Below are 27,553 nucleotides of genomic sequence, written 5' to 3'. Positions count from 1 at the left end.
GTTGTCTTCCTGCTGATGGTTTTTAAAAAATCTGTGCTAGTTCTGTAATTTTTTTCAGATTGATTATTGTTTTATTACTAGTTCCATTTTTCACCCTTGTAAGCCAGCTTGGGTGCTTCCAATTATAGAAGAAGAAAAAGAATGGAGAAAGAAGAGAAAAATAGTGTGTTCATCTACTGAAACTTTCAGACCTTTAGATAATGTGCAGGTGGGACGGCCACCTGTTTTGGGAAGGGCGGATAGTTCAGCCAGGCTACCTGAAGAGGCTAGTAGCCTCACCTCTCCCTCTGAGTGCCGATGGACAGTTAGATGGCTGCGGGAAACAGCTGTGTGCTAAGATACAATATATGATCCATCTTGCTCGGTTCTCTCTACACAAACTGGCAGCAGCAAGTTTGTGCTTCTCCAGGGCTTCAGGCAGTGGAGGGTCTTTCCCAGCCCCACCTGCCAGGGTTTGAATCTGGGAGCCCCTGCATGCAGATAATCCAGTCCACTCTGCTGCAGACCCCTCAGGTTTCCGAGGCCTGAGAGGGAGGCCAAATGGCCATTCCTTTCAGCCACACCCACCAAGGGCCGTGCAGACTTGCTGCAGTATCTAGAGTTGCAGGGTTCCTGCCAGGGTATTTGCTGGAACTCTTCCCTGCCTCTCTCCAGTGTTACTGGGAATGCATAGCAAAGAGAGTAAATGCAAGGGAGGAGAGGTGAACTGAGTACAGATGCTTTTGTCCCCAGAAATGCTTGAATCAGCTGTGCTGGCATGCCCCAACTACATCAGCGAGAGCTGTGAGCCATCAAGATTCCCCTTAGCCTTGAGGCTTTATTCCTTCAATCTGTCATCATTTTCTCTTCACGGCCAGTATGGCTTCCTCTCTGGCGGTTCCACCCAGATGCCACTTGAAGCTGCAGAAATGATCACAAAAAGATCGCCAGGAGCTCCGTCATTTCTGCTTTGCAGGTTTTTCTTCGGCTGCCCCTCTTTGTACTGCATAAATAACAAAACCCCGGTGCAATTTGTTTCCCTGCCCCTGACACTCTGCGGGAGCTGGTTCTCCGCTGGTTCTCCGCCCACCTTTTTGGCAGCGGCCACTGCTTTTGTGAACAGCAAGAATAGTGCAGCAATCGAGCTTGGCCATTAATGATCGTTTCCCTAAAAGTTTGGCGACAAAGGACGTGTCGCTCAGTACAGTTCCCAGCAATTTGGGTTCATTTGGAGTCAGGCGAATGCCAAAAATGAACGTTCCACAGCAAATGAGAAATAATTGTGTTAGCAAACACAGGGAGGCTGATCCTGAATAATTGACTACGTTTTCCTGCAGAAAATTACACAGGGAGCAAATCGCTGTTTGTTCTCCTGAGATAAAGGAGTGTAGCAGTAGCCGTGTGGCTGAATCAAAGAGTTCTTTCAAAATAGCTTTAGGTGTGTCCAATTTGAACCAAACTGCAGGGTTTGCAAGTGGCAACAGGCTTAGATCCATAATGTGTATAAGCCAAGCAAATCCCTGTGGGGTGAATCTCGTATTCACATCCCATTTTTAATTATGGTTTTCAACGAAGAGGTCAGAAATAGGTTTTGGATGGTCTGTAAGGCAGCACAGCCTCCTCCCTTCAAAGTCATGCTGGGCCAGTGAACATTTCATCTTCTGTTCATTTCTTACCTTAAAGAATTGTTTTAAGGGTGACATCAAAAAGTGAGAACATACATGGAGGATTTTGCACTCCCAGAAAGCACTAGACAAATGCTACCTGCCACAATTATTAGCAGTGGAGTTGAACAGTGACTTAGCATGAGAGAACCTGGGTTCTAAACCTCATTCAGCTACACTGGGTGGCATCAAGTGTTGGCAAGTCCAAGAACATCCAAACCCATCATGGGACCCTCCTGGCTGAACCAGCCCTTCAACTCTCAGGACTGGTGGCAGCAGAAACAGCCAATGTACCATCAGGGAGTTCAAGAAGAGTGCTGTGGGGAGGGGGGAAGCATAGCGCTTGGCCCCAGGACTTCCCAGTAACTGAAGTCCTGGGGCTAAGCGGACACTGGCCCTGGCAGTGGGGCCATTTATGCTTATCCCAGCCTGGCTGTGCCAAAGGCCCTGGTAAGGAGAATTACTGTGGCTGCCGCCACCTTCAGTTCCATCGCAAGGAATGAGGGGCACCGCTGTGCTGAGGGCATTCCAGGCCTCCACGGTCACATCCTCCTTTGACCGTATCACAGTGGTGCAGAAAACAGTATCTCCAAATGTTATTTTCTTCTAAAACTATGAAATTAAGCAGGAAATCAAAGGGAAAATTCCCAGGACCAAACCAGGAAGTTAAGAGTGGGCTTTGAGTTGACATGTGGAGTCTGGCATGTGAGGGAGGGGAAAAAACCTAGAAATGGATGGAATCCAGCCTTGGCAAATTGGCAGCACATCTCCCAAGGAGCAGGCAGAGGGGAGTGGCACTTTGCTTCTTGGAGACCAAGAAGGACAATGGAGGGGGGTCTCATAAGGGCTCCCCTCTCACTCTCCCCTGAGGCAAGTCATTTGAGCCTCAGCAGCTGGGAGAAGGCAGCAGCACAATGTCAGCCAGTTAACGTTGTGGGGAAAATTCCAGCACAAGGGCCATTGTGGCAATTGGAACTTGATAGGGTGTGGAGGGAGGAGAGGACATCAGGCTCCCTCCAGCAGCCTCCTTTCTGCTGACCAGCCGACCAAGGGAGCCGTTTTAACCCAAGTGCGATTGTAGCGCCATTTACATTCTCAAGTGGTTCATCACCTTGCATTTATATTTGGAAAAGAGAAGCGGAGTATATAAGTTGCACCAAACGGAGGTGGAGGAGGGTATCTCTCCGCTTCCATCAGCGCAGAAAATCCTATTCATTGTAACATCCTGTCTCTCTTTCTCTTCCAGCCCCAATGAACCCTCACCTACGTAAGTATTTGAATCATTTTGTTTCTATGTTAATTAAAAAGAAATGTATGAATTCGTGGCCTCAGCCATGTGCCTGACATTTGAGATGTGTGCAACAGGAGAAGGCAATCTGCATTTTGACAGCGGAGGAAGCAACGGGGGGGGGGGGGGGAGAGAGAAAGGAGAAGAGGAAAGAAGCAAGGGCCAGTCAGAAGGAATACAAAGAAATGCAGCCTCAGGCACTTGAACTTCCTTCTGTCCAGGGAGGGGAACTAAGGAGTGAGTCTTCCCAGGAAATGGACCTTGGCTAACTGGCGTGGCACTCAATGAAGTCAGCGCAGCCGCCCACCCCAACCCCATCATGGCTTGCAGCTTGCAAAGTGCAGATGGGGGGGGGGAGAGGTTGGATCAACCCTGGGAAGGCAGCACACTCCCAATCCTGACCTCCTTTCTGGGCCTGAACCCACGGATCCATGTGGACTTGCAGCCAGAGGCGTAGCTAGAGGGGGGCGGTGCACTAAGTTTTGCAGAGAGCCTCCCTGCAGCATGCAAGCAGCTCCTCCCCCTCCCGTTGGGAGCCATTCGCCTCCGTTTAGCCTCACCCAGCTCCTCCCCTCCCCTTTGGAGCCACGTGGGCAGAGGTGGGGGAAACGGAGGTGAATTGCTCCCGACGGGAGGGGGAGAGCCGCTCACACGCTGCAGGGAGGCTCTCTGATTGCACCGCCCCCCCTCTAGCGACGCCTCTGCTTGCAGCAGCAATTGAGCTGATGCAGTTCTGAATTGAACCATAGTGGCTGCTGGGGCTTACCCTGAGGAGACCTCTGGCAGCCAAAACTCCCCTGCAGGATGCAGCAGAAGCCGCACTGGCACCACTGCATCACCACCTGGGGACCTGGGTAAGATTGGGCTGCCAGCTTCTGAACACAGCCCCAGACCACTGTGCCTGTGGCGTTTGCTGGGTTGGTTGGCAGTCAAAAAACTCAGTTCCAAATGACCCCTCCCTGCCCTGCCCTGCCCACCCAGCAAGTTTGTTCCTCCTCCTCCATTGCTTCCTCTTCCTGCATTCGTCTCCCTGTTTGTTGTGACTGGGACCCGCTACATGTGGTGGTTACTCTTTCTAATCTCTCCTAAGTAGACAAATCACTTTTAAAGACAGGCTGTTGTTAAAGAAAGGGCGCGCAGCCTGGCTGGCTGTCTTTCTTTGGGCGCCTAGTTGGAGGGAGTGCAAAACACTCATTTTTTTAGGGTGCCTCACCTTGATATGCAAGCAGCCCCTCTCTCTCCCCTTTGAAGCCATTCCATACTGGATGGTGATGCTTCCATTTTGCTTTAGTGCCCGGAATGGCTCCAAAGGGGAGGGGGGAGGGCCACTTGCACATCGAGGTGAAGCGCCCTGAAAAACCGAGTGTTTTGCACCCCCTCCAGCTACACTACTGGAGGTGGTCTGAGGCGCAGGGAAGCTGCATGCAGCCCTCCCGTTGCCAGGCCTCAGAAGGTCTCCTGGAGTTCTTAGAAGGGCACTTCATCAAGGGATGGTACCCAGGGCAGTGCACTACCCTGAGCTGTGCCACTGGTTTCTTGCCTTGCAGGAGGGGCCGTAGCTCTATGGGAGCAGCCTCCTTTGCATGCAGATGTTCAAGGGTTCCATTCCTGGCGTTCCAGTTGAAGGGATATCACATCATAGGGCTAGGAAGACCCTCTGTCTGCTGGAGCCCTCAGAGTAGGCAGTGCTGGCTGGAGGGACCAGGACTTAGCTGGACAGAAGGAAGCTGCAGAGATTCACCCTCCCAAGCTGACACCAGGTCATTTCTGTCACCCACTTTTAAGGAGTCAACGAAGGTCACAAGAAATGCGTAACAGCAACACAGTTCTCTTCTGTCTATTGCTCTGAGGGCCAAGCTGCAGGCATCATTCATTCATTCATTTAGGAAATTGGAAACACAGTTTTCAACTTCAGGTCGCTAGGCATAAAGGCATGTAAACAATTTAAAGAACGTGCTCACTAAAGTAGCAAAATCATAATAGCAGATTAGAAATGGGAAAAGCATCAAGCCATAAAGCAGCATTAACCAGAACCGAAAGGTGAAGAGCACATCGCAGTTTCGCTCGTCAGAGAGCCAAGATGGGCTGCAGCCAGCGGTACCTGAGATTCTTGAAGTATCTGTCTGAAACACTTGACGTTCTTCTGAATAAGACACAGGATGTATAACTAACATACGCAATAAAAAAGCAGCTAAGTGTAACCGAATGGAAGATTCATGCAGGCACATTCAATATACATAACAAAATGAGACCCTACCAGAGGCTCACTGCAGATTTAGTGATCCTGGGAAGGGGAGGCTGGGGGAGGAAAAGGTTGCCTGGATTCACCTGGGGGAGAAGACAAGCTAAAATATATTCCACATTACATGGAGATAATTACTTATGTGATTTCCATCTGTTGGCAGGAGAATTCCACTGCAGCTTTGAAGACGGAAACATTTGTTTATTCACGCAAGATGAAAAGGACAACTTTGACTGGACGAGACAAAACATTATCAACCGCGACACCAAGTACACCCCCAACACGGGTCCCAGCACGGATTGGTCTGGCTCCAAGGAAGGTGAGTGTCGACCGCTCACCACAGGGGTTTGCGCGGAATGGCTGGGGGCGCATTGCTTCCAGGGATGTGGGCCAGGCAGTGAGGACTGTTCTGCTGAAATCCTCAGTCTAGATAGGTGGGGAGAGACAAGCATCTTCAGTGAGGTTAATTGCTGATATACGAAGCCAAGGAAATTGCAGAGCTGAAAGGAAGTTATAAGACTCGACTCTTCTCTTTTAAAACCTTTCCACTGACACTTTAAAATAATTTCTTATTCAATACTGAGCGGTAGCGTCGCAAGGGGGTGGCATGGCGAGTACTGCAGATGCTGCAACGTGTCACGTAAGCAGCCGCTCCCACTCCCCATTGGCGCCATTCTAATCAATGACGGCCATGCGCAGGCTTTAGAATGAGCACCTGTGCGTTGCCATTGCTGCCTAGAGTGGCTTTGATGGCAAGTGGGAGGGGCTGCTTACACAGTGCATCATGGTGCCTGCAGTACTGTAGGCTTATACCATAGTCTTTCCATGCCCGATCTCGTCTGATCTCGGAAGCTAAGCAGGGTCAGGCCTGGTTAGTACTTGGATGGGAGACCGCCTGGGAATACCGGGTGCTGTAGGCTTATACCATAGTCTTTCGAGACTGAAGGTTGCCAACCAACTAGTACTTACTGGATTACGCTCCCTCTGGCTGTGCTACTGATATTGAGGGGGAAAATAACAAGAGTTGCTTCACAAAACTCTATTTGCTGGACCTACCATCTTTTATTCACTTGCGTTTTATCAGGGCTCAGAGATGAATGATGAATTTTCTCTTATTTGCCCCTTAATTACTCATCTTCTGTTTTCTTGGGGCTGGGGGAGGGGTTAATTTCTTTTTAATTATTATTGTATCTTCTTTCTTTTATAGTGAAATGGTATGATTTCACTGTAAAAAAAAAAAGTAATGCTGAAGGATACCAACATAAGCTTCTTTCCACAGGTTGTGCCTGTTGTCTTGTGTGTTCCCTGGGGCATTTGGTGGGCCGCTGTGAGATACAGGAAGCTGGACTAGATGGGCCTATGGCCTGATCCAGCAGGGCTCTTCTTACGTTCTTATGAGAAGATCTCAGGATGGGTTACAAGCCATGATGTGTATGTGCAACTTCCTGATTTTAGAAATGCGCGATGTCAGAACGCCAGATGCCAGGGAGGGCACCAGGATGCAGGTCTCTTGTTATCTGGTGTGCTCCCTGGGGCATTTGGTGGGCCACTGTGAGATACAGGAAGTTGGACTAGATGGGCCTTTGGCCTGATCCAGGGGGGCTCTTCTTATGTTCTTATGAGAAGATCTCAGGATGGATTACAAGCCATGATGTGTATGTGCAACCTCCTGATTTTAGAAATGGGCTATATCAGAAGGCCAGATGCAAGGGAGGGCACCAGGATGAGGTCTCTTGTTATCTGGTGTGCTCCCTGGGGCATTTGGTGGGCCTCTGTGAGATACAGGAAGCTGGACTAGATGGGCCTATGGCCTGATCCAGCAGGGCTCTTCTTATGTTCCCAGGGCACATAACACTGGGAAGGGTGCATATTTGTTGGGATCCTTTCTACCCCAGTTTCAGGCTGGATGGGGACGACTGGGGGGCAACCTAGAACATTTGGCTACTGGTCTTGTCCTTTGCAGCATCTCACCCTTGATTTGACCTCCTGAGAAAATTCTGATTGAGAGATCCTTGTGGAAAGGAGGTGGTCTAGTCATGTGTCGTACTGGGCTTACGGGAAAGGCATCCAGTTCAGGGCCAACTTATGTACCAGGCACAGCAGACACAGTGCCAAGGGCCCACAATACATTTAGGAGCCCATGAAAATGCTTCAATTTATTTAAAATTAGAAGAGAAAAAATGAACCTACAGGATCAAAGAAAATATTTTAATTTTTTTCTCATGTCTATTAAACTTTACCTATAGCAGAAAAATACTGTTGAATATTTAAAGATATAAAAAAAATAATTTTTACTGTTGAAGTTATTCTGGTGGAAGGGGCCACAAAGGCAAAAGTACCTGGGCCAGCAGTGTAGCTAGAGGGGGTGCAAAGCACTAGGTTTTGCAGGGAAACTCCCTGCGGCGTATAAGCGGCCACTACCCCCTCCTCTTTGGAGCCAGAAATTCACCACCATTTTCCTCCCCCCTTCTGGAATGGCTCCAAAGGGGAGAGGAAGGGGCTGCTTGCACGCTGCAGGAAGTCTCCCTGCAAAACCTAGTGCTTTGCCACTCTAGCTGCACTAGTGCCTGGGCGTAGGAAAGTTGTCATGCAGCCCAGGTCCCGTTGCCTTTGCAATGCTTCCGTGGGGAGGAGGGGGGTGCAGGCCAAGTTGAAGGACCGTGCACCTTGAGCATTTTCTCTGCTGGAGACGTGTTCTGGACCCGGCTGGAAAGACAGCAGTGTCAGGGACTGCAGCTCGAATCAGGAACCAGACAGCCCGAGGGAGGGGCTGGACCTCTCCAGGACTGCTATCCCTGGCCCACAGAGCCCTCCCAGCCCCAGCAGAAACAGCCCGGTGGAACATCAGCCACCCGCATGCTAGAACTCAGTGGTTCCTCGGCCTGTGGCCCCAGCGTGAAAGAAAGCCTTGCCAGTGCAGCATCTCACCTGCTCAGCTTGGTGTGCTTTTCCTCCTCCTTCCAGGCTTCTTCATGTACATTGAGGCATCCAGTCCCAGGAAAGAGGGAGACCGGGCCAGGCTCATCAGCCCAGTGTTTAGCATCCCCCCCAAAAACCCATACGGGGCCACCAATGCTGTGTACTGCTTCAGTTTCTACTACAATATGTACGGACAGCACATAGGTGAGTAGATTCCATCCCTGGCGTCATTTACACACTGTGATGAAAGAAGTCACACTAAATTCTAATTGAGGTTGAATGTTCCGGAGCAGGGAAACTGCCTCTCAGCCTGCCTCCTCCTGGTTTTGACCTTTGCTCAGTGCTAAGCTACGTCTGGTTATAACACATTGGCGTTCCATGTTTAACGTTTTTATAGCAAGCTTGGAAGAGCGGGCAGAATCCATGCTGCACTTGTAGCATGAAAGAAGAGAGACAATGACCACCACTGCCCATGGTTCTGATCCAGATTGGGGCCCTGACAGCTGCTGTGTACCAAAACACACAGAGAGAGAGAGAGAGAGAGAGAGAGAGAGAGAGAGAGAGAGAGAGAGAGAGTATTTAAAATCTCATTTATTTTGTCCCTCAATTCCACAACTCCAGCGCCTGGTACAGAGGAGTGAATGGAAGCAGCTTGGACCATTTTGCCCGGGTCTTGTCCTTTGCAGCATCTGGCCCCTGACTGCCAATTCTGACACAGAGATTGATGGAAAGGAGGTGTGTGGCCTAGCCCTGTGTCTGAGGAAGGCCTGTGTTCTCCCAGCCCTGCCAAACTTTTATGTAAACTGCTGAGAAGTTTGAATATTCTTGGATGTTCTATAGCACCTCAGCAAGGAAGGATTCATTCCAGCTCTTCACCAGAAACCAGAGCCATGCAGTCAGAAGGGTAAAGAGCTGCCCGCCCCTGCCTCTCATGTGCTTACAACATTTTGGGAATTAGCTGACCAACTCGCCATTTTTTTCTGCATGTCTGAATTGAAAACAGCTCACCAGGGTCTCGGGCAGAGGCAGCCTGACAGTGGGAGTGCTGGGCAGGGAGCCTGAGCCCTTCTGCAGGCAAACATGTGCTCTCGCTACTGCGGCTGGCACCTTTCTCTTGGCCAGGCCAGGCCAGTCCCTTCAGTGGCTCCTAACAGCCATGCTGCCACAAAAAAGAGTCTTGGCATGACACCTACTGTTGGAGGCTGCTGAAGCTTAGCAAAATGGAGCACCTACACAGGCCACAGAGCCTCTGCACCTTCACAGGCTCAGAGCGCCTGGGTTGTGAGTGCTTGGGCATCTCACATGGTTTTTCAAAGGACTCTGGTGGAAGGCTCTGTCTCACCTACCTTACCACCCACCTCACATCCCTGTTTTGCACAAGCTGTCCCCACTTTGCTGTTAGGGGAGGTGGTGCTTTTATTTTTTAAAAACACCTAAAGGTAATCCTTCAAGCAAAGCTTTATCCCTCGCTGCATAGAACACTTCCAGGTCTTCCTGCTCTTCTGAGTTCTCAGCCACACTGCTGAGTGATGTCCTTACACCGTTGCCTGGCAGGATCTCACAAGTTGGTAGCAGCCAAAGTGGTGCTGACTCTGGTTGACATGTCACTGCATACAAGCAGATAAAGCTTCCCGAGGCCAGGCTGGATCCATGCAGTCTCTGTCCCACTACTCCTACTCCCCATTCTCTCGGCTGGCAACCTTCAGTCTGGAAAGACTATGGTATAAGCCTACAGCACCTGGTATTCTGATGCGGTCTCCCATCCAGATACTAACCAGGCCTGACCCTGCTTAGCTTCCTAGATCAGACATGTGCTGGGACCAAGGCAATGGGTCTTTCCCAGCCCTGCAACTCCTGCACTCTTTTTGCAGAGACTTTGGCATGAAGGACAAGCCTTCTTGGTGGCAGCACCCAAGTTACGGAACTCCTTGGTGCAAGAGATACCTGCATCAGAGAGTTTCTGAGAGGCTGGATTCACTCCCTCTCTCCCAATACAGCCCCGAGTTCCTCCCCCAAAATGCCCCATTACTCCCCCTTCCTGCCCACTGCCCACCCCTGCTGCCAAAGTTCATGTTTAATTGGTTTAATAGCCCATAGACCATACTCCATGCTTTAAGAATTTAAAAACAGAAGTTCGCCACATCTACAATACAGTTTTTACAGTGACAACTCAAAAATAGTTTTAGCCTCGCAGCATCGGGGAGGGTTGAATAAACCAGGGGACATCCACTAAAATTGAGTGTTGGGAGAGTTAGAACAGACAAAAGAAAATATTTCTTTACTCAGCGTGTGGTTGGTCTGTGGAACTCTTTGCCACAGGATGTGGGGATGGCAACTGGCCTGGACACCTTTAAAAGGGGATCGGACAAGTTTCTGGAGGAAAAATCCATTACGGGTTACAAGCCATTATGTGTATGCGCAACCTCCTGAATTTAGAAATGGGCTATGTCAGAATGCCGGATGCAAGGGAGGGCACCAGGATGAGGTCTCTTGTTATCTGGTGTGCTCCCTGGGGCATTTGGTGGGCCGCTGTGAGATACAGGAAGCTGGACTAGATGGGCCTGTGGCCTGATCCAGTGGGGCGTTTCTTATGTTCTTATGAATACTTCAACAGCCGCTTCTTTAAAAATCTTCCTCTTGTCATTTCACGTTTTGTGAGGATGGGCATCCATTCATGCTGGCTGCAGTATTGTGCTTGCTGACTCTGTGTCTGCAGTGCCACAGGAGGGGCCTTCAGCTGATTCTATCAGTGCAAGATGCCCACAAGATTGGGCCCTGAGTGCGTGAAACAGTGACCAGAGTTAAGTTAACATTAAGGCAATATTGCTGAGGAGTTCATTAGAATGCCTGGTCTTGGCTAGATCTTATTTTAGTGAGCATAATTTGTTTTTTCTTTGAGCATTGTTAAACTGGCCTGAGCATCCAGATGAAGCAAGGATAAATATGGAACATAACATAAATATGCATTTATCTTGTATTAATTGAAACTATATATGTCAGAGGAAGGGCTTATTAATTTATATCCCAGAGGGACAAGTTGGTAAAGGGCAGCAAGGCAGAAACGGGAACCTAGTTTTTAGAAGGGAAGATTCAGGGAAAATCAGATTGCCCAGGAACATCAAAGCAATAGAGAAGGGGCAAAAAATAAGACCCCTATGCAGAGGAAGGGGAGTGAGGTCTGCAAGTTTTTCACGTGAAGATGTATGGGCGCAGCAGGGAGCAAACTGTAAAGCACGTAAAGCACATTTGTGCCTCCTCGGGAGGAAGCTAGGTAGGCGCTCCGAGAAGCGCCGGCCTGCGGAGGCTGACGGAAGCCTCTGCACCAGCTTCCCCCCCAGCTCCTTGCGTCGGCTCGGATGAGGCATGGGGGGGCAGGGAGGAGGAGGGAGGGAGGCGTCCCTGGGTGGGCGGAGGGGAAGGGAGGGCGATGGGCAGCCCCAGGGGCGGGCAGGGAGCGGAAGGCGGAGCTGGGATCCGGCAGTTATGCTGGATCCCAACCCCTGTTCCCGGGGAGAACGGAGCGGCTTCAAGCCGCTTCACTCTCCTCGGACTTGTGCCACCTCAGGAAGTGGCGCAAGTCCGAGGAGACCCCTAGGCACCAGCAGCCCTTACCCAGGGGTAAGGGGAAAAGTTTCCCCTTGCCTCTGGCTAAGCCGCTTCTGGCCGCAATCCTGCACAGAATACAGTGCCTGTTCCAGCGCAAGTTAGGATTGCGTCCTAAGGCTGCAATCCTATCCCCACTTTCCTGGGAGTAAGACCTATTGGACACAGTGGGACTTTCTTCTGAGTAGCCATGTATAAGATTGTGCTCTAAGAGCTCAATCCTAACCAAATTTCCAGCACTGACCTAGCTGTGCCAGTGTGGTGTGCACTGCTTCCTGCATTGGGAGGCAGTCAAGGGGGCCTCCTCAAGGGAAGGGCATGTTTGTTATCTTAACTTGGGGCTGCACTGTGGCTAGGTCAGTGCTGGAAAGTTGGTTAGGACTGGGCCCTAAATGTGTTTTCCAGAGTCAGGCCATGCAAATGTGACCCTGCTTGATCTGAATTTGCATCAGGATAGTCTCTCTTTCATGCCAGTCACCACTGATTATGATAAGTGCTGACCACAAAAATTCTCCCAACAGACAGACAGAATGGGGTGTGTTGGGGAAAAGGCTAACTTTGTTCTTTCTTGTCTGCGTGTTGATGCTTTGGGTCTATTGTCTTTATTTATTGAATGTTTTTATGCCGCCCTTCCTCCAAGGAGCTGAAGGTGGTGTACGTGCTTCCTTCCCTCCTTTTGTCCTCACAACAACCCTGTGAAGTAGTGATCAAAAAGACCCTGTTCTGAGTACCCTCCCTTGTTACCCACCCATCTCAGAAAGAACAAAGTCTCAGGTTTGGGGGAGGTTCCTGTAAGAGAACTCAGTGCTTAAGGAATCGGCCTGAAGCCGCTGAGAAAGACGAATAAATAGAGCAACGGTGAAGAACTCGTGGGGCTAAATCCACAAGCACAAAATGCCAGCTGCATGTTCCCCGCTCAGACAAACCTATCAGGGAGCTCTGGGCAAGGCTTGAAACTTCGTCCCAGCTGACTTTGTGACTTTGGAGAGAAGGTTCACTCTGACCCTGGCAAAGCTTTGAAACGGCTTATCCAAAGAACAGGCGTCTGCTCAGAAACTCCTTTCATTTCCACTCCTAATAAGGAACAGGGTTTGCATGCATATGGATGTTGCGGCCAGCTTCATTTGATCTCCGCAAAGAGCTTAAAGAGGACTTAAAACGCCAGAACGGGCAGACGGAGCGCTTGAGAGACAGGCTCAGACCACAGCCCTTTTCCCAAACTCAGCAGGAACCTTTTGTGTGATACATGCCAATTTAGCTCAAGGAGCTCCGTGCTTGACTCCTCCTGATTTAATGGTCTTGCAAATCCCTTTGCATGGAGCCTGGCTCTGAGGCATAATCCCAGGCAAGAGTGAAAGAGAGAGGGGGAGAGGCTGCCTGGTAGCCAGGCCTCCTCATGTGGCTGCTGATAGCGGGATTTCGGTCCAGCCTGTTGTTTAATAGCCTGGAAATAGGTGCACTTGGGGGGAGGGGGCTGCCAGGGAACAGCCAGTTGGAAGGAGAGCAGAGATCCTCACCTTGAGAAGTGTCTGCCTTGAGACCCTCTCTCTATGAGTAAAACCAAGACCAGTTTTGCACCACCTTTCTGGGTCCTGTCACAGGCAGATGGGTGACGTATCAAACCGAAGCACTGGCATGTGGGCCTGTAGCTCAGGGGCAGAGTGGCACACTCAGGGGCACACCTGGCACGTGGACGGCCTCAGGCTCAATCCCTGGAGGCATCTCCTGAGGCAGCAGAGCTGAAAGAGAGAAGCCCTTGCCTAAAACCCAGCAAGTCCCCTGTTAGTTAGAGGAGGCAGCACTGAACTGGATGGGCAGCTCTTCTGGCTGTTGCCCATAGGCCCTACCAAAACTGGCATGGCTCCAGCCACCATCACCCCCATTCCATGCCCATCCCAGCACTCATGCACACACAGGACCCCAGCCCTGCCACACTTAAGGCACCTCCTTACCTTGTCTCCTGCAACGTTTTCAGACCAGCTGGGCAGAGAGTGTCCTGGAGGAGGCTTTGGAGAAGCACAGACCTGGGTGGAGGAAGCGGTAGTGGAGGGAGGTGGGGAGGAGGTGAAACTCCTGCAGACAGGTGTCCTCCTGCAGTGCTGCTGCTGGTGGTGGTGGTAAGTCACCCCACTCCACTCCACCTGCCTGTCACAAGTGAGAGAAGGATGGGGCTGTGGCTGGCTAGGTGACAAGTTGGGGGGGCAGTGGGTGTAGGATACACAACACCAAAGACACCTCACCCAAGCGATGGTACACATATGCTGATCATGGCACTACTGGCTGCCCAACTGCTTCAAGGGGACAGGGAGTGAAAACACCATCACAGCATCTAAGTCTAGTAGCAAAGAAATGATTTTTAATCCTTAAATTCCAAGAGGTCAAGGAGAAGGAAGCAGGGACTTCCCAGGGTCCAAGGGCTGCCTGCTCAAGTGGCTGCAGGAGCCCAGTCAGGGGGAGGGCAGGTGGGGGGGGGCAGCAACATGCCTGAGAAGCTGCTGCCTCTTACCTGGCGCCACTTCTGCATTTGCCTTCAGGTTCTGCTGAGGGCATCTGCGCTCCAGCTGTGTAGGAAGCTGGTCACACTGTTTTCTTCTGTTTGCTTTCAAGGAACGTTGAATGTTTACCTGCGCTTGAAAAGTCAGGCTGCCACCGAAAGTCCGTTCTGGTCTTCAAGTGGCAACAAAGGACAGCACTGGTTCCAGGCCCGGGTCAATATACACCCAAACACCTCATTTCAGGTAAGGACAGGTGGGTTTCTTCTCTAGAGGGGGTGCAGACAGAAAGCAGCTTTGCTCCTGCTGGTCGTTAACAGCCTACTCCCTGTTTCTTTGCAAACATGGCTGTAACGTTCTCCGCACAGGAGACTTACACTGAAGCTCTACAATCACAATAACCCCTGACAAAAATGATTCTAAATGGAAAGATGACTGTTTTGTGTTCAGGATGGTGCATGTCAGCCTTGTCCATCTTATCTCAAGAATACCCCAAGGAACTTGCCATTTCTAAGATACTTCCGCCCCAGTAAAAAAATCTGGATGCACCTGTGATGTGTTTTGCTTTTGCATAATTCAGTGCTACCTGGAAAATGCAGCAAGGGCTCTTCACCTTTCCTTATGAGTGAAACAGAAGCAGGATTTCCCCCTGTGCCTGCGATGCTGAGTTCGTCCATTTTTTTCGGGTGCCGCCTTCCTCTGTGCATGTTTATGTGTGTATGTTTTTCTTTTCCTTAAGCATAAAACAAATTTAGGGCCATGAAAACACCGAGCAAATAAAGCAAGATAAATGTCAGCACAGCTGGGACTTTAAATTACTTTTTTTAGCTGCTCCTCCTTCAACCAAACTTTATTTTGCATTTAAGAGCCTAAACGGGAAGGGACGTAAACCTCCTAGTTAATTTTAAGGAGAGTGAATCTCTGTCTGCAATAAATGTGATTGTTCTGACACAGAAATTAGAGCTTTTTATAGGTTAATTCATACACTGAAGTGCATTCTGGATTTATTTTATGCCTTCTTGGGCCACATATCATCCACCAAGGATTTTTCATCTGAAGAGGGGATTATGAATGCTTTACAGCAGTCTCTGGTGCACAATGGCCCGAAAGAACAGGGATAAATACTGGCGAGAGCATCTCCTACCATGATTATTCCACAGTTTCAGAGCATCAGGGAACTGGTCATTTCTGTGTGGATGAAAAGACCTCCCGGAACTTGTAATCTGCTTTGTGGACAGCACTGCATCCTGCTGAGATAGATGCATTCCTGACTACCCTAGGAATTTTTAAGATGTCCCAGTTCCAGACTTACTTTCCTGGCTGTCACTGCCAGTCTTTCCTCCACCAGTCCAAGGATGGTGAAACTGTGTGACTGGAGAAGGCCTCTGGCTGCTTGACTTGTCCAATTTCCAGGCTTACCTTCCTAGCTGCCATTGTTAATCTCACTTCCCTCAGTCTGAGGTTTTGTAAAGTGTGTGGCTGTGGAATTCTCTCTCACACTCACTCACACACACACACACACACACACACACACACACACACACACACACACGTTTCAGTTCCACCATCGATCCATTCCTACCTGCCAGTTTATGTCATCTCTGCATCAAACAGATGCATCAATCTCCTTAATCTCCATGAACTCACCTGCACCCACCAGGACTTGGCCTAATCCCCCTTTAAGGGTGTCCAACTTGCAGCCATCACTGCATCCCATCACTGCAAATGCCATCAATGAATGACATGTTGCACGAAGAAACTCCTGTTTGGCCTGAACACATCATCCGTGGAGGGCACAGAAACCAGCTTCTCTTGGGGCAGACATCTGAGATGGACTTGGACTTGAGATGTCTTCCTCCTCTTCCTTAGCAAGCAGCACACGTGGCCCTGGCATTTCAGTTCATTAAGGCAAATCACTTTGCAGCTGCTGACCTTTGCTTATATTGATCTTGCTGAGGCAGAACGAATGGAGAAAGTCACTTGCTACGGCAACTTCTGGAGGCCGAGCTGTGCAAATGAGTGCAGGGAGCCAAGATGTTCCCTTTGGCCCCTTCCATGGTTGAGACCAGAGAGAGGAAGTGGCCTAGAGCCATGGCTTCTTGACTGTCCTTTTGACGTGTCCTCTGTTCATTTGTTTGTCAGAACATTATCATCCTATATTGCAGTGAAATGTTCTTGGGGCTCACAGTATATAAGAACAGCAGCAAGGCCAATTAGCAATGATAATGGCAGAAATGGGGCTAAAAGCCAATCCAGAAGTCTATGGAACGAAGCAGATGTTAACTGGGCTGGGAGGAGGAGGAGGAAACTGGAACCCCAAGTGCCGCATGTTGGAGGTCCTGCTATGTGCCCAGGCAAGAGCAGAAGACATCTCCTGGTTGAAGGCGAAGAAGATGTGGTGTGTCATAGCAGTGGTATAGCCAGCTGCTAGCAGTTCTGCAAGACTTGCCCCATCCAGAGGCCTCCTCCTGCCTGCCATTTGCAAGGGCCAATGTGGCATGGGCCTGTCCTCCTCTGTCCTGGGTGTGGATTCTGAGGCCTGAGCCCGCTCAGTCCCAGGACACTCATGGGGTTATTTCCCGCCACTTCTGGCCATGGGGGGGGAGCAGCTGGTGCTCCAGTAGCACGAGCCCAGAACACTCTGAGCAACACAGTACTCATTTCGCTCAAGACAAAGCTTAAGATAGAGATGAGCAGGTAATCTGGAAATAAAGGGAGATGTTTTAAATATCCCTACTTAAGAGCAACACTGCTAGAGTAGGGCTGTCTTTAGGGACACTTCAAGAAGCCTGGTCCTTGTTTCATGTCTTCCATTTCCCCCAAGAAGGCTCCTTTTCTGATCAGGCGGTTGCCTAGAGGCAGTAGCAAGGTTCCATCCTAGATCACCCGGAAGTACAGTGTATCTTAAGAACATAAGAACAGCCCCACTGGATCAGGCCACAGGCCCATCTAGTCCAGCTTCCTGTATCTCACAGCGGCCCACCAAATGCCCCAGGGAGCACACCAGATAACAAGAGACCTGCAAGGCTTCCTGGGAATTGTAGTTAAGAACATAAGAGCAGCCCCACTGGATCAGGCCATAGGCCCATCTAGTCCAGCTTCCTGTATCTCACAGCGGCCCACCAAATGCCCCAGGGAGCACCCAAGGTAACAAGAGACCTGCAAGGCCTCCTGGGAATTGTAGTTAAGAACATAAGAACAGCCCCACTGGATCAGGCCATAGGCCCATCTAGTCCAGCTTCCTGTATGTCACAGCGGCCCACCAAATGCCCCAGGGAGCACACCAGATAACAAGACCTGCAAGGCCTCCTGGGAATTGTAGTTAAGAACATAAGAACAGCCCCACTGGATCAGGCCATAGGCCCATCTAGTCCAGCTTCCTGTATGTCACAGCGGCCCACCAAATGCTTCAGGGAGCGCACCAGATAACAAGAGACCTCATCCTGGTGCCCTCCCCTGCATCTGGCATTCTGACATAACCCATTTCTAAAATCAGGAGATTCCGCATACACATCATGGCTTGTACCCCGTAATGGATTTTTCCTCCAGAAACTTGTCCAATCCCCTTTTAAAGGCATCCAGGCCAGATGCCATCACCACATCCTGTGGCAAGGAGTTCCACAGACCAACCATACGCTGAGTAAAGAAATATTTTCTTTTGTCTGTCCTAACCCTCCCAACACTCAATTTTAGTGGATGTCCCCTGGTTCTGGTATTATGTGAGAGTGTAAAGAGCATCTCTCTATCCACTCTGTCCATTCCCTGCATAATTTTGTATGTCCCCCCTCAGGCGTCTCTTTTCTAGGCTGAAGAGGCCCAAACGCCATAGCCTTTCCTCATAAGGAAGGTGCCCCAGCCCCGTAATCATCTTAGTCGCTCTCTTTTGAACCTTTTCCATTTCCACTATGTCTTTTTTGAGATGAACCAGAACTAGACACAATACTCCAGGTGTGGCCTTACCATAGATTTGTACAACGGCATTATAATACTAGCTGTTTTGTTCTCAATACCTTTTCTAATGATCCCAAGCATAGAATTGGCCTTCTTTACTGCCGCTGCACATTGAGTCGACACTTTGATCGACTTGTCCACCACCACCCCAAGATCTCTCTCCTGATCTGTCACAGACAGCTCAGTACCCATCAGCCTATATGTGAAGTTTTGATTTTTTGCCCCAATGTGCATGACTTTACACTTACTGGCATTGAAGCGCATCTGCCATTTTGCTGCCCGTTCTGCCAGTGTGGAGAGATTCTTCTTTGGATCCAGTTTGGAGAGATCTTGTCTTTTTGCTGTAAAAGCATAGCTTGATTGCTCTTCTCATTGACTCCTAAGTATCAGAAGATCAAACATCCTTCTGGACTTGCCAGCAGTGGCCAGAATGCAGCTCCAGATTAGAGGCTGGAAAATAGCACTCCACCTCAAGGCAGGTGGGTTGCTCCAATGAGATAAAATATTGTCCAATAGTCTCTGGGCATACATTAAGTTGTCTGTTAAGGCCCAATCATTCCCTTTTCTGTTGCACTGAACCTTCCTCAGGATGTTACTGAATTAAGGTGCAAAACATCTCATCTCCATTAGCAGAACATGTTTCGAGAGCAGCGCAAATGACATTCGGGCACTGCCTGATTCCCTCCAGTTCCACAAAAAGACTTTTGAAATTTGGTGGAGAATGCGTGTTCTGTCAGACTGGATGGCCGGAACGTTCCAGTAACTGAATTAAGTCAACCGTGCTGGAATCCCGTCATTGTTGGAGGAAAGAACGAGTAGAGATGTCATTTCCGCAGCACAATACCCATCTCTGCGGGATGCGGATGTGGCTGCCTTGCAGGGCAAACACCTTTCGGAAAGGAAGTTGGGCTGTGCACCAGGGATGTGTGGGGAGGCAGGTGAGGCTCTCCAAACGTGAGTTTTGGGTGCCTCATGCGGTGGTGGCGTTTTTCGGAAGTCTCTGGTGGGGAGGCACTGCCTCACCTGCCTCCCCACCCACGCCACATCCCTACTGTGCACCAGGACTTGGAAACACCTGCCGAACTGAAAAGCCATCCTTCTTCATCTGCAAAATGCATGAAGGTGCACCGGATGTTCCTTTGTTTCTGTGGGGAAGCCCACCATCCCCTCTGCTCCTTCTTCCTCTGAGCAACAGAAGCTCCACTCCTCTCAAGTCCCTGAGTCTCCTTCTCTCATTCCCTCCCCTGCTGCCTTGCCATTGCCAATACTGGGCCGGCCTCTGTTGGTAAAAATCTCCCACAGGGAAAGTCAAATATTTGCCACTACAGATCAGTGTCCCAAAGAAAGCAACATATTTCCAAACATTTGTAGTTGATATGGGGTGACGGCTAAGCCAAGAACACAGAATGGAGGAGGGCACACACCAGCCTGGTCTTTTCAGCAAGCTCTGCAATACCCAGCTAGTCAATAGGAAAGATGCAGAGATCGGCAATCGCTGGGCACTGTGAGAAATTGGCAAGCTGTCAGCACTGTGAATGAGGAGTAAGGGTGAGTCACCACTTCCCGCCCAGCATGTTGGCACATGCTGAACCCATAAGCAATAGTGACTGCATTTTTAATGTAACATAATGGCAGCCAAGCAATAGTCTGGCACCATCTTGTTTCTGCCTGGCACATGATTACTCTTGCACTGATGGCTGTACCATTGACTGACATTTTTTTCAGGCCTACCTTCTTCTCTTTCATCACAGGTTGTTTTCGAAGGAATCCGAGGCCGGGGCATTGAAGGAGACATTGCCATTGACGACATAGCAATTGTGGAAGGGGAATGCACAAAATCTGATTATGTCAACAACCGTAAGTGACTCCCCTCTCAAGCAGTGACAGCATTTGAGACCTGGATCTCAGGCTGGGTCCAAGCTTAAGCATTTCAGCCTGATCCAAGCTGAGCACAGATGTCTTCTGAACCGAGCTCAGGAAATCACGGTCCAGGTCAGCCTGTGCAGTGGGCTGTGGTAGGTCACTAGCAGAGAGAGGCCAGACTGCATTAAGGCAATCGCAGAGTAAATAGCTTTTATTGGAGCTTCAGGAAAGCCCCTGCACCCCTCAGAAGTGGAATGATCCAGGCAATCGCTTTACTCCATTCTCCTTCCCCTTAAGTAATCAGAGGCCAGGGCCCTCAGGCTGGGGTGTCACGATCCCCTAGTTTGAAACCACCGGCACAGGGGTTAGAGCTGCACTTCTCAAACGTACCTCCCTCCTTGCGGCAGGTACAGTGCTCAGAACCCAGGAGTGAGTGGCAATGATGTGTGACGCAGTGATATCGTCACCAGTTACTTCCATGTTGGAGACCACGGAGTGACTCTGCAAATGGTGGGGAAAAGCTCAGGGCAGGCAGGTGGGGCCTTCCAGCAGTGAGGACCTTGTGCATGGAGCTCACCTGCGGAGCCAAGTCTCTGCTCCGTGGTCTTCTGCATTGCGTTGTGGTCTTGCTGCCGGGCACCACAATACCCACTTTGGGAACCCTTGGCTGAGAGTGTCGCACTGGGTACAGGGATGCCTAGCTTCAAATCTCTTCTCACTCAGCCGTGGCATTCATTTGGCTAGTCACATTGGGCCAGTCGCGTACTCTTAGTCAAGCCTACTTTGCAGAGTTGTACTGAGAATAAACTGGGGTTGCTGACAGTGTGCAGCCCCAGCTGCAGAGGCTGAGTAAGGAAGTCTTAGCCACAGGGTCTGTCATTGAGTTGCGCCCTGAGCCTCTGGTGGGCCTGTCTGTTCTGACAGACCTGGGTTCTGAGCTGTCTGTGACAGATCAGGAGAGAGATCTTGGGGTGGTGGTGGACAGGTCGATGAAAGTGTCGACCCAATGTGCGGCAGCAGTGAAGAAGGCCAATTCTATGCTTGGGATCATTAGGAAGGGTATTGAGAACAAAACGGCTAGTATTATAATACCGTTGTACAAATCGATGGTAAGGCCACACCTGGAGTATTGTGTCCAGTTCTGGTCGCTGCATCTCAAAAAAGACATAGTGGAAATGGAAAAGGTTCAAAAGAGAGCGACTAAGATGATTACGGGGCTGGGGCACCTTCCTTATGAGGAAAGGCTACGGCGTTTGGGCCTCTTCAGCCTAGAAAAGAGACGCCTGAGGGGGGACATGATTGAGACATACAGAATTATGCAGGGGATGGACAGAGTGGATAGGGAGATGCTCTTTACACTCTCACATAATACCAGAACCAGGGGACATCCACTAAAATTGAGTGTTGGGCGGGTTAGGACAGACAAAAGAAAATATTTCTTTACTCAGCGTGTGGTCGGTCTGTGGAACTCCTTGCCACAGGATGTGGTGCTGGCGTCTAGCCTGGACGCCTTTCAAAGGGGATTGGACAAGTTTCTGGAGGAAAAATCCATTATGGGGTACAAGCCATGATGTGTATGCGCAATCTCCTGATTTTAGAAATTGGCTACGGCAGAATGCCAGATGCAAGGGAGGGCACCAGGATGCAGGTCTCTTGTTATCTGGTGTGCTCCCTGGGGCATTTGGTGGGCCGCTGTGAGATACAGGAAGCTGGACTAGATGGGCCTATGGCCTGCTCCAGTGGGGCTGTTCTTATGTTCTTAACTACAATTCCCAGGAAGCCTTGCGGGTCTCTTGTTATCTGGTGTGCTCCCTGGGGCATTTGGTGGGCCGCTGTGAGATACAGGAAGCTGGACTAGATGGGCCTATGGCCTGATCCAGTGGGGCTGTTCTTATGTTCTTATGTTCTGTCTGATTTGGAGGTTTTAACTCTTTCCCCTCCTGTTTAGATATACCTTCGGGCGCTGTCAGGACGCTGATGCATATACGGATTTTCCCCGTTTTCCTTCTCCTGTCTGTCTTAAGTCATCAGAGGTGACCTTATTCTGGCAGAGGCCCCAACACAGACGCAGCACCACGCACTGGCATGAAGAAAAGAGTCTTTGTACAACGAACATTTCAAAAACAAAAAAAGAAACGAAAACTACCAAAGATTCCTCCACTGACTGACTCAAATACAAAAACAATTTTTAAAAAATTCAAACTTAAAAAAAAATTATATATATATAAAGAAGGAAGCATTGGGAGTTTATTAAACACACACATGCAATGGAATGAACCAATAAGGGACTGCGGGCGCACGACGGACGCTCTGCGGACCACAAAGGGAAGCCAAGGAGACAGACCTTCAGGTGCTCTTGTGGTTAATTAGCGATGAACAAGAGAGAGAGAGAGAGAGAGGAGAAACACACCCCGCGTCTCCTGGAAGGACTCTGTCAAAGGAGCGATAGAATTCCTTGTCAAAGCACAAAGTCATGGCTTGTTTTGTTTCACGTGAATCGTTTGCTTGTTGCCATGGAAACCTAATGGCCTGCCAAAAGAGAGATTTAATAAAAGGAGAGAGAGGAGGAGGAGGAGGAAAGGAAGAACCCTACACCTCACTGTAATACAGGGTACAAGAGGAGTCGGAGTTTGGCATTTCTTTTTCCCCGTCCACACCAGGTTTCCAAGTTGACTTCCAGACCCGTCGTAGGCCCTGGTTCCTGCCTCTTGCTGCTGCCGCCTTTGGACGGACAGATGGATGGAAGTGGGTCGCGACACCTGAGCTCTTGAAGACATTCTGTTTCAGTTCCTCATGGCACTGCTCGACTTAACCGTATGCGGTCTCCGTTTTGCATGCATTTCTTAACTCCAGGATGTATGTGTGGTGACACTGACTTGTCCAGAGTTTGCTTGCGGCCACTTGAACACCACAAAACCCCCTCCCTGTCCCCCAACTCCCTCCAAGACCCTGCCTTCCACCCCACTCCGCCTCCCATATGCCCCACTCCTGACTAGAACATCTCTCCTAACCAAGTGACGAAACCAAACTACCATCTTTTTTCTAAAATGCCATGGAAACCAAGTGCCTTCAACGATAACAAGCCTGAGAAATGGGGAGGGGAAAAATCACAGGAGTCCCAGCAGAAAGAAGCTTGCAGGCTCAAGGGAGGTTTGCACAAACTCTTTTTCTAAAGCAAACTCCAGAGCAGAACTGCAGGCCAGGAGACAAATCTCAATCATACACAAGCCACTTCCGGATGGACGAACGGACGGACTTGCAGTGCAGCCTGAAGCCCCTTCACGGATGGAGATCTTGGCTGTTCCACCTTCCTGCCAGCCATGGCCTTTCAGCGCATGGTCCACGAGGAAACGGCGCCCCTTGAATCATGGGAATGGGAGCGGCCCTTTCTTTTCAGGTCACCGAGTGGGGTCGGCTGGTGCCAGAAGGGCTGATAGGGTAGTATTGAGCAAAGATTGTGATGGTGAAGTTCACCCCCTCCACACACACACACACACACACACATATATACACACACAGCCACAAACCTGATTTTTCTTACTCTAACCTCTGCGCAAAATGTGATTGGTCCTAACCTGAGGAAGCAGAGGAGGTCACAGTGCGTAGGAAGGAAGGAAACGAACTCTTTCCGGCAACAGACAGGCCAGCCGACCCGGTTTCATTTCCAAACACGGAGAAGAGAAGGCCTCTGCCCTTTCAGCAGACTCTGTGCAAATTGTGAAATATTATTTTATTATTTTAGCAAAATTTTAAAGAAAACAAACAAACCACTTTTACAAAAAAATAAAACCTGTAAAAATTATTTTCAGCTACCTGGCTCCATCCCATACCTATAATCAGCCAGTTTTCCAATACACTGTAAATTTTTTCCTTCTACGAGTTGGTAATGACAATTTGAAGACCTTTTTCCTTAAATTATCTCAGCTTTTAACTTCATTAAAAGAAGACTTTTGTCTAAGCAAGGGTTATGATGATGATTCTTCTGATCATTATTTGTTCTTTCAGTACCCAATGAGGAAAAGGGGGGGGACCTAATATGCAAATAATTTGGATACAAAAAGGGAAAAATACATTTGAAAATATTGATAGAAAAAAGCACAAAAAGATGCAGTAAAAAGTGATGAGGCTGGGGTTTGGTTTGGTTTTTTAAATTATGTAGGAAAAAAAGAGTTTGTGCCAATTCAGTCATTCAACTGAAAGATAATTTTACAACTATGTTCAATAAAGCTTATTTGCAGGTCAGGCAATGTGAAGTGGTGCGTGTCTTTGCTGAGCATGGCAGACGCCCAGTGGGCCTCTCCAGTTCCTCTCCCTTTTTCACCCCTCTGAACCACTGCTTGTTTGCTGACATAATAAACAAGAATTATTATTATTATTATTGATTTCTATTAAACACACAGCCATTCAAAAATATATGTGTGACACAGAAGACACGGCTCTTCTTTGTAAATTCTGCAGAGTCTCACCTATTCTCACACGTAGGACTTCTCAGATTTCCCATCCAAGAACAGCGATTATAGATAAGTAATCTGCAGTTAGATTTACATTGATGAACCAATAGATTCAATATTTAAAACAAATTGAATGCACCAAAGTGAAGATCATAATCGAAACATGGTTCAGGCTTCAGACCTCAAGAGAAATCCATAGCTTGGTTGGCAACCTTCAGCCTCGAAAGACTATGGTATAAGCCTACAGCACCCGGTATTCCCAGGCGGTCTCCCATCCAAGTACTAACCAGGCCTGACCCTGCTTAGCTTCCCAGAACAGACGAGATCGGGCATGTGCAGGGTAACAGTTGCTGTGTAAATTTAAACCAGAAAGCTGTTTACGCTACTGATTAATCTCCAAATATTCCTAATACCTCTCCAAATATCAAGTTCTAAATCTCTTCTCATTGATCTGCAGCTTCTGTCAAAATAAAGACATCAAAGGAACATCAGGGTCAGCCTGGCAGTGGTGCCATCCAGCAGCATAGCTAGAGAGGGGCAAATCGCTAAGTTTTTCAATCCCCAGTTGGCTCCAGTGATGGGCTGCTTACATGGCATGGTTGGGCAGCATGAAAAACATAGTGATTTGCACCCACTTCTGGTGCCATCATCCTTTGCTGGTGATGTGCCAACTCCTGTTCCCTGAATTGGAAAAGGAAGAAGGGAGCAAAGCCAGAAAGGAAGTGTGGAGGCCTTTCTGACAGTCTGGCTGGCCATTCTCCACTGCTCTGCACTCTCTCCTCTCCTCCATTCCCACCTTCTTCTTCCAATGCAGAGCACGGGAGAAGGAGGAGCGGTGAAGACGAATGGGAGGCAGAGGTGGGCACCCCCTGCCAATCTGGCGACAAGTCAACTGTCTCAATCAGCCTCATGCATGAACTGACCCTGGACATTGCGCATGTGCGCTTGTCTAGCCAGAGGCAAAAAAAAGCGTCCATATTTTCTTCACTCACTCAACTCCATGTTTATATAGAAGTGAACCGTTGTTAACTAGAAATCTCAGTACCATTTTCTCCCTGCAAAATATCTGACGTTTTTGTGATTTTCTCCTTTTTTAAAAAAAAAAAAAATTTAAACTCCTGCATTTGACCTCATAATATATTGATGCACCTCCGCCGGACTCTCCAGCTGCTCCAGTTTCTCTTGCATTCCGTTTAGCACATTGTCAGAATTTGTAATTTTGTCTCCTGTGAGTTTATGCTGTTCTCTGTCTTATTCATCTGCCTTTTGATCAGGTAAACTGCTTTACCCTTGATAGTCACTGAACCTTACTTGGACCAGACGAATGTTCATCTGTCAACGACAGGAGGACTTAGTGTTGCATCCATCCCTCTTACAAAAGTGGCACTGAAAAGCCTGGTTCTTTCTGAGAGACCTCAGAAAAGGCACATCTCAGAGAGCTTACATCCTTGCAGTGAAGGAGGCTGATTAGGGATTTGTTACCAATACTGGAAGGATTTGGAGCCTTCAATCTTTAAGGTCTAGGAGTGCATGAGATTTGTAATTTCTTCTTCCTCCCAGTTGAATGATTGGTATCAGGAGGTGTAGGAAAGCAGAAATTAGAAGCCCTGTGCACCCTTGTCAGAAATGGTGCTTAAGAAAAAGGACTAGCCAGTGGCATAGCTAGAGGGGGTGCAAAGCACTAAGTTTTGCAGGGAACCTCACCAGGGTATGCAAGCAGCTTTTCTTTCCCCTTCAGAGCCAGGCATTCACCTCTGTTTTGCTCCCACCACTGGGAAGGGCCCTGAAGGGGAGAGGCCGTTTGCACGCTGCAGTGAGGGTTCATGCAAACTTTAGTGCTTTGTACTCCCTCTAGCTATACCATTGGGTCTAGCAGACAGGGCTGGCTGTTGCAAGCTCTACAACTAAATAAAATTGTAGTTTTTTAATTGTTCTTAAAATAAACGAAGGGTTAACTGAAACGTGGGCCAGATCAAACTTTATACAGAGCCTGGACTTGGTTCCTAATGGGGGTTGAATTTTCAAACCACATTGCTATAAACTACATAGAAGTCAGTCCACTGGCTGATGGCCCAGTCCTCCTGGGGCCTCCTAGTGCTGCCAGAACTAGCATTTCAGCCGCAGAAGTTCCTTTATGGCTGTAGCGAATAGCGACTCACCGTTCAGTGTGGCCAGGCTTCCACTGCAAGCAGCTAGTGGTCATGGTCGCATACCAGCAGCTTACAAATGATATGGGGCAGGCAAGAGGCAGGGGGTGGGCAGAATGTGGTGGGGGAGTGGAGCAGAGACCAGAGCAAGGAGGGGGCAGATCAAGACCAGGAAGGGGATACTATCAGCAGCACCACCACCAATATCCAATCCCCCTTCCCAACCTCGATATGCCTTCCTGGGTCCACTTGGACTTGCACCAGCTAAATCGCTGGTGTACTTCCAAGTAGACCCATTTGGATAAATGTTCCCTTAAGGGCTATTTTTCTTGGGCCACAGTGAAATGGTGAGATGCACCTCTTGAGACAGGTGGGAAGGAGCCCACGCAGGCCAAGTCATTTCTTCTTGGGACATTTTATGATTGGGTGCTATTGGATTGGCATCACTTGCAACTCAGATTCGGGAAATCCCCCTTTCCCAGAGGCTAGTAATGCATCTTCCTGATAGAGGGAAGGTGTCTCACTCTTAGATGTGTAGCAGGTTTTGAGAATATTAGCTCTTCTTCAGAGGAAGAAGCCTCGGCGAGATGCCTTGCTGATGAAAACATGATGTATTCTGCATCCCAACTGATACTTACATATCTGGTTTTTCCTGTAAGAATCATAGATGCCCAAATATTATGATTGTATAAATGCTTAGATCTCCACAGACATCCCAAAGCGTTGTACAGATATTAGCAGACAGCCAAGACCCCCGCACAGGGAGGCTGACATCGCTGCACGGAACAGTGTTTTCCCCACCCCTCATTTCCATTTCAGTAGCATCTGGTTCTGATGCTCAGGCAGACCAAACACTTGGGGAACCATGAATGAGAGCTGCACAGGCATTGTATTGCCCCATTAAAGTCATACCATCCAAACAAGAAACTGCCTAATTCTACCCCCGCCCTGCTA

At 49.1% G+C, this 27,553-nt stretch overlaps 1 protein-coding gene and 1 pseudogene across 1 annotated transcript in view; both read left to right on the top strand.

The window, feature by feature from the left end:
• The window catches only part of MDGA2 (MAM domain containing glycosylphosphatidylinositol anchor 2), a 385,901-nt gene extending 362,402 nt beyond the window's left edge, over nucleotides 1–23,499 (top strand). The window contains 6 exon segments of the mRNA XM_066630339.1: nucleotides 2,890–2,910; nucleotides 5,337–5,492; nucleotides 8,138–8,296; nucleotides 14,303–14,433; nucleotides 19,890–19,995; nucleotides 21,950–23,499. Coding sequence (XP_066486436.1) covers nucleotides 2,890–2,910; nucleotides 5,337–5,492; nucleotides 8,138–8,296; nucleotides 14,303–14,433; nucleotides 19,890–19,995; nucleotides 21,950–22,038 — 662 coding nt within the window. The 3' untranslated portion in view covers nucleotides 22,039–23,499.
• Nucleotides 5,979–6,093, top strand: LOC136637615 (5S ribosomal RNA; annotated as a pseudogene).
• Nucleotides 23,500–27,553: the final 4,054 nt, after the last annotated feature.

This window comes from Tiliqua scincoides, chromosome 1, assembly GCF_035046505.1.
Source record: "Tiliqua scincoides isolate rTilSci1 chromosome 1, rTilSci1.hap2, whole genome shotgun sequence".
Lineage (NCBI taxonomy): Eukaryota > Metazoa > Chordata > Lepidosauria > Squamata > Scincidae > Tiliqua > Tiliqua scincoides.
Note: the sequence above shows the minus strand (reverse complement) of the source record. Positions and strands in the feature narration are given on the sequence as shown.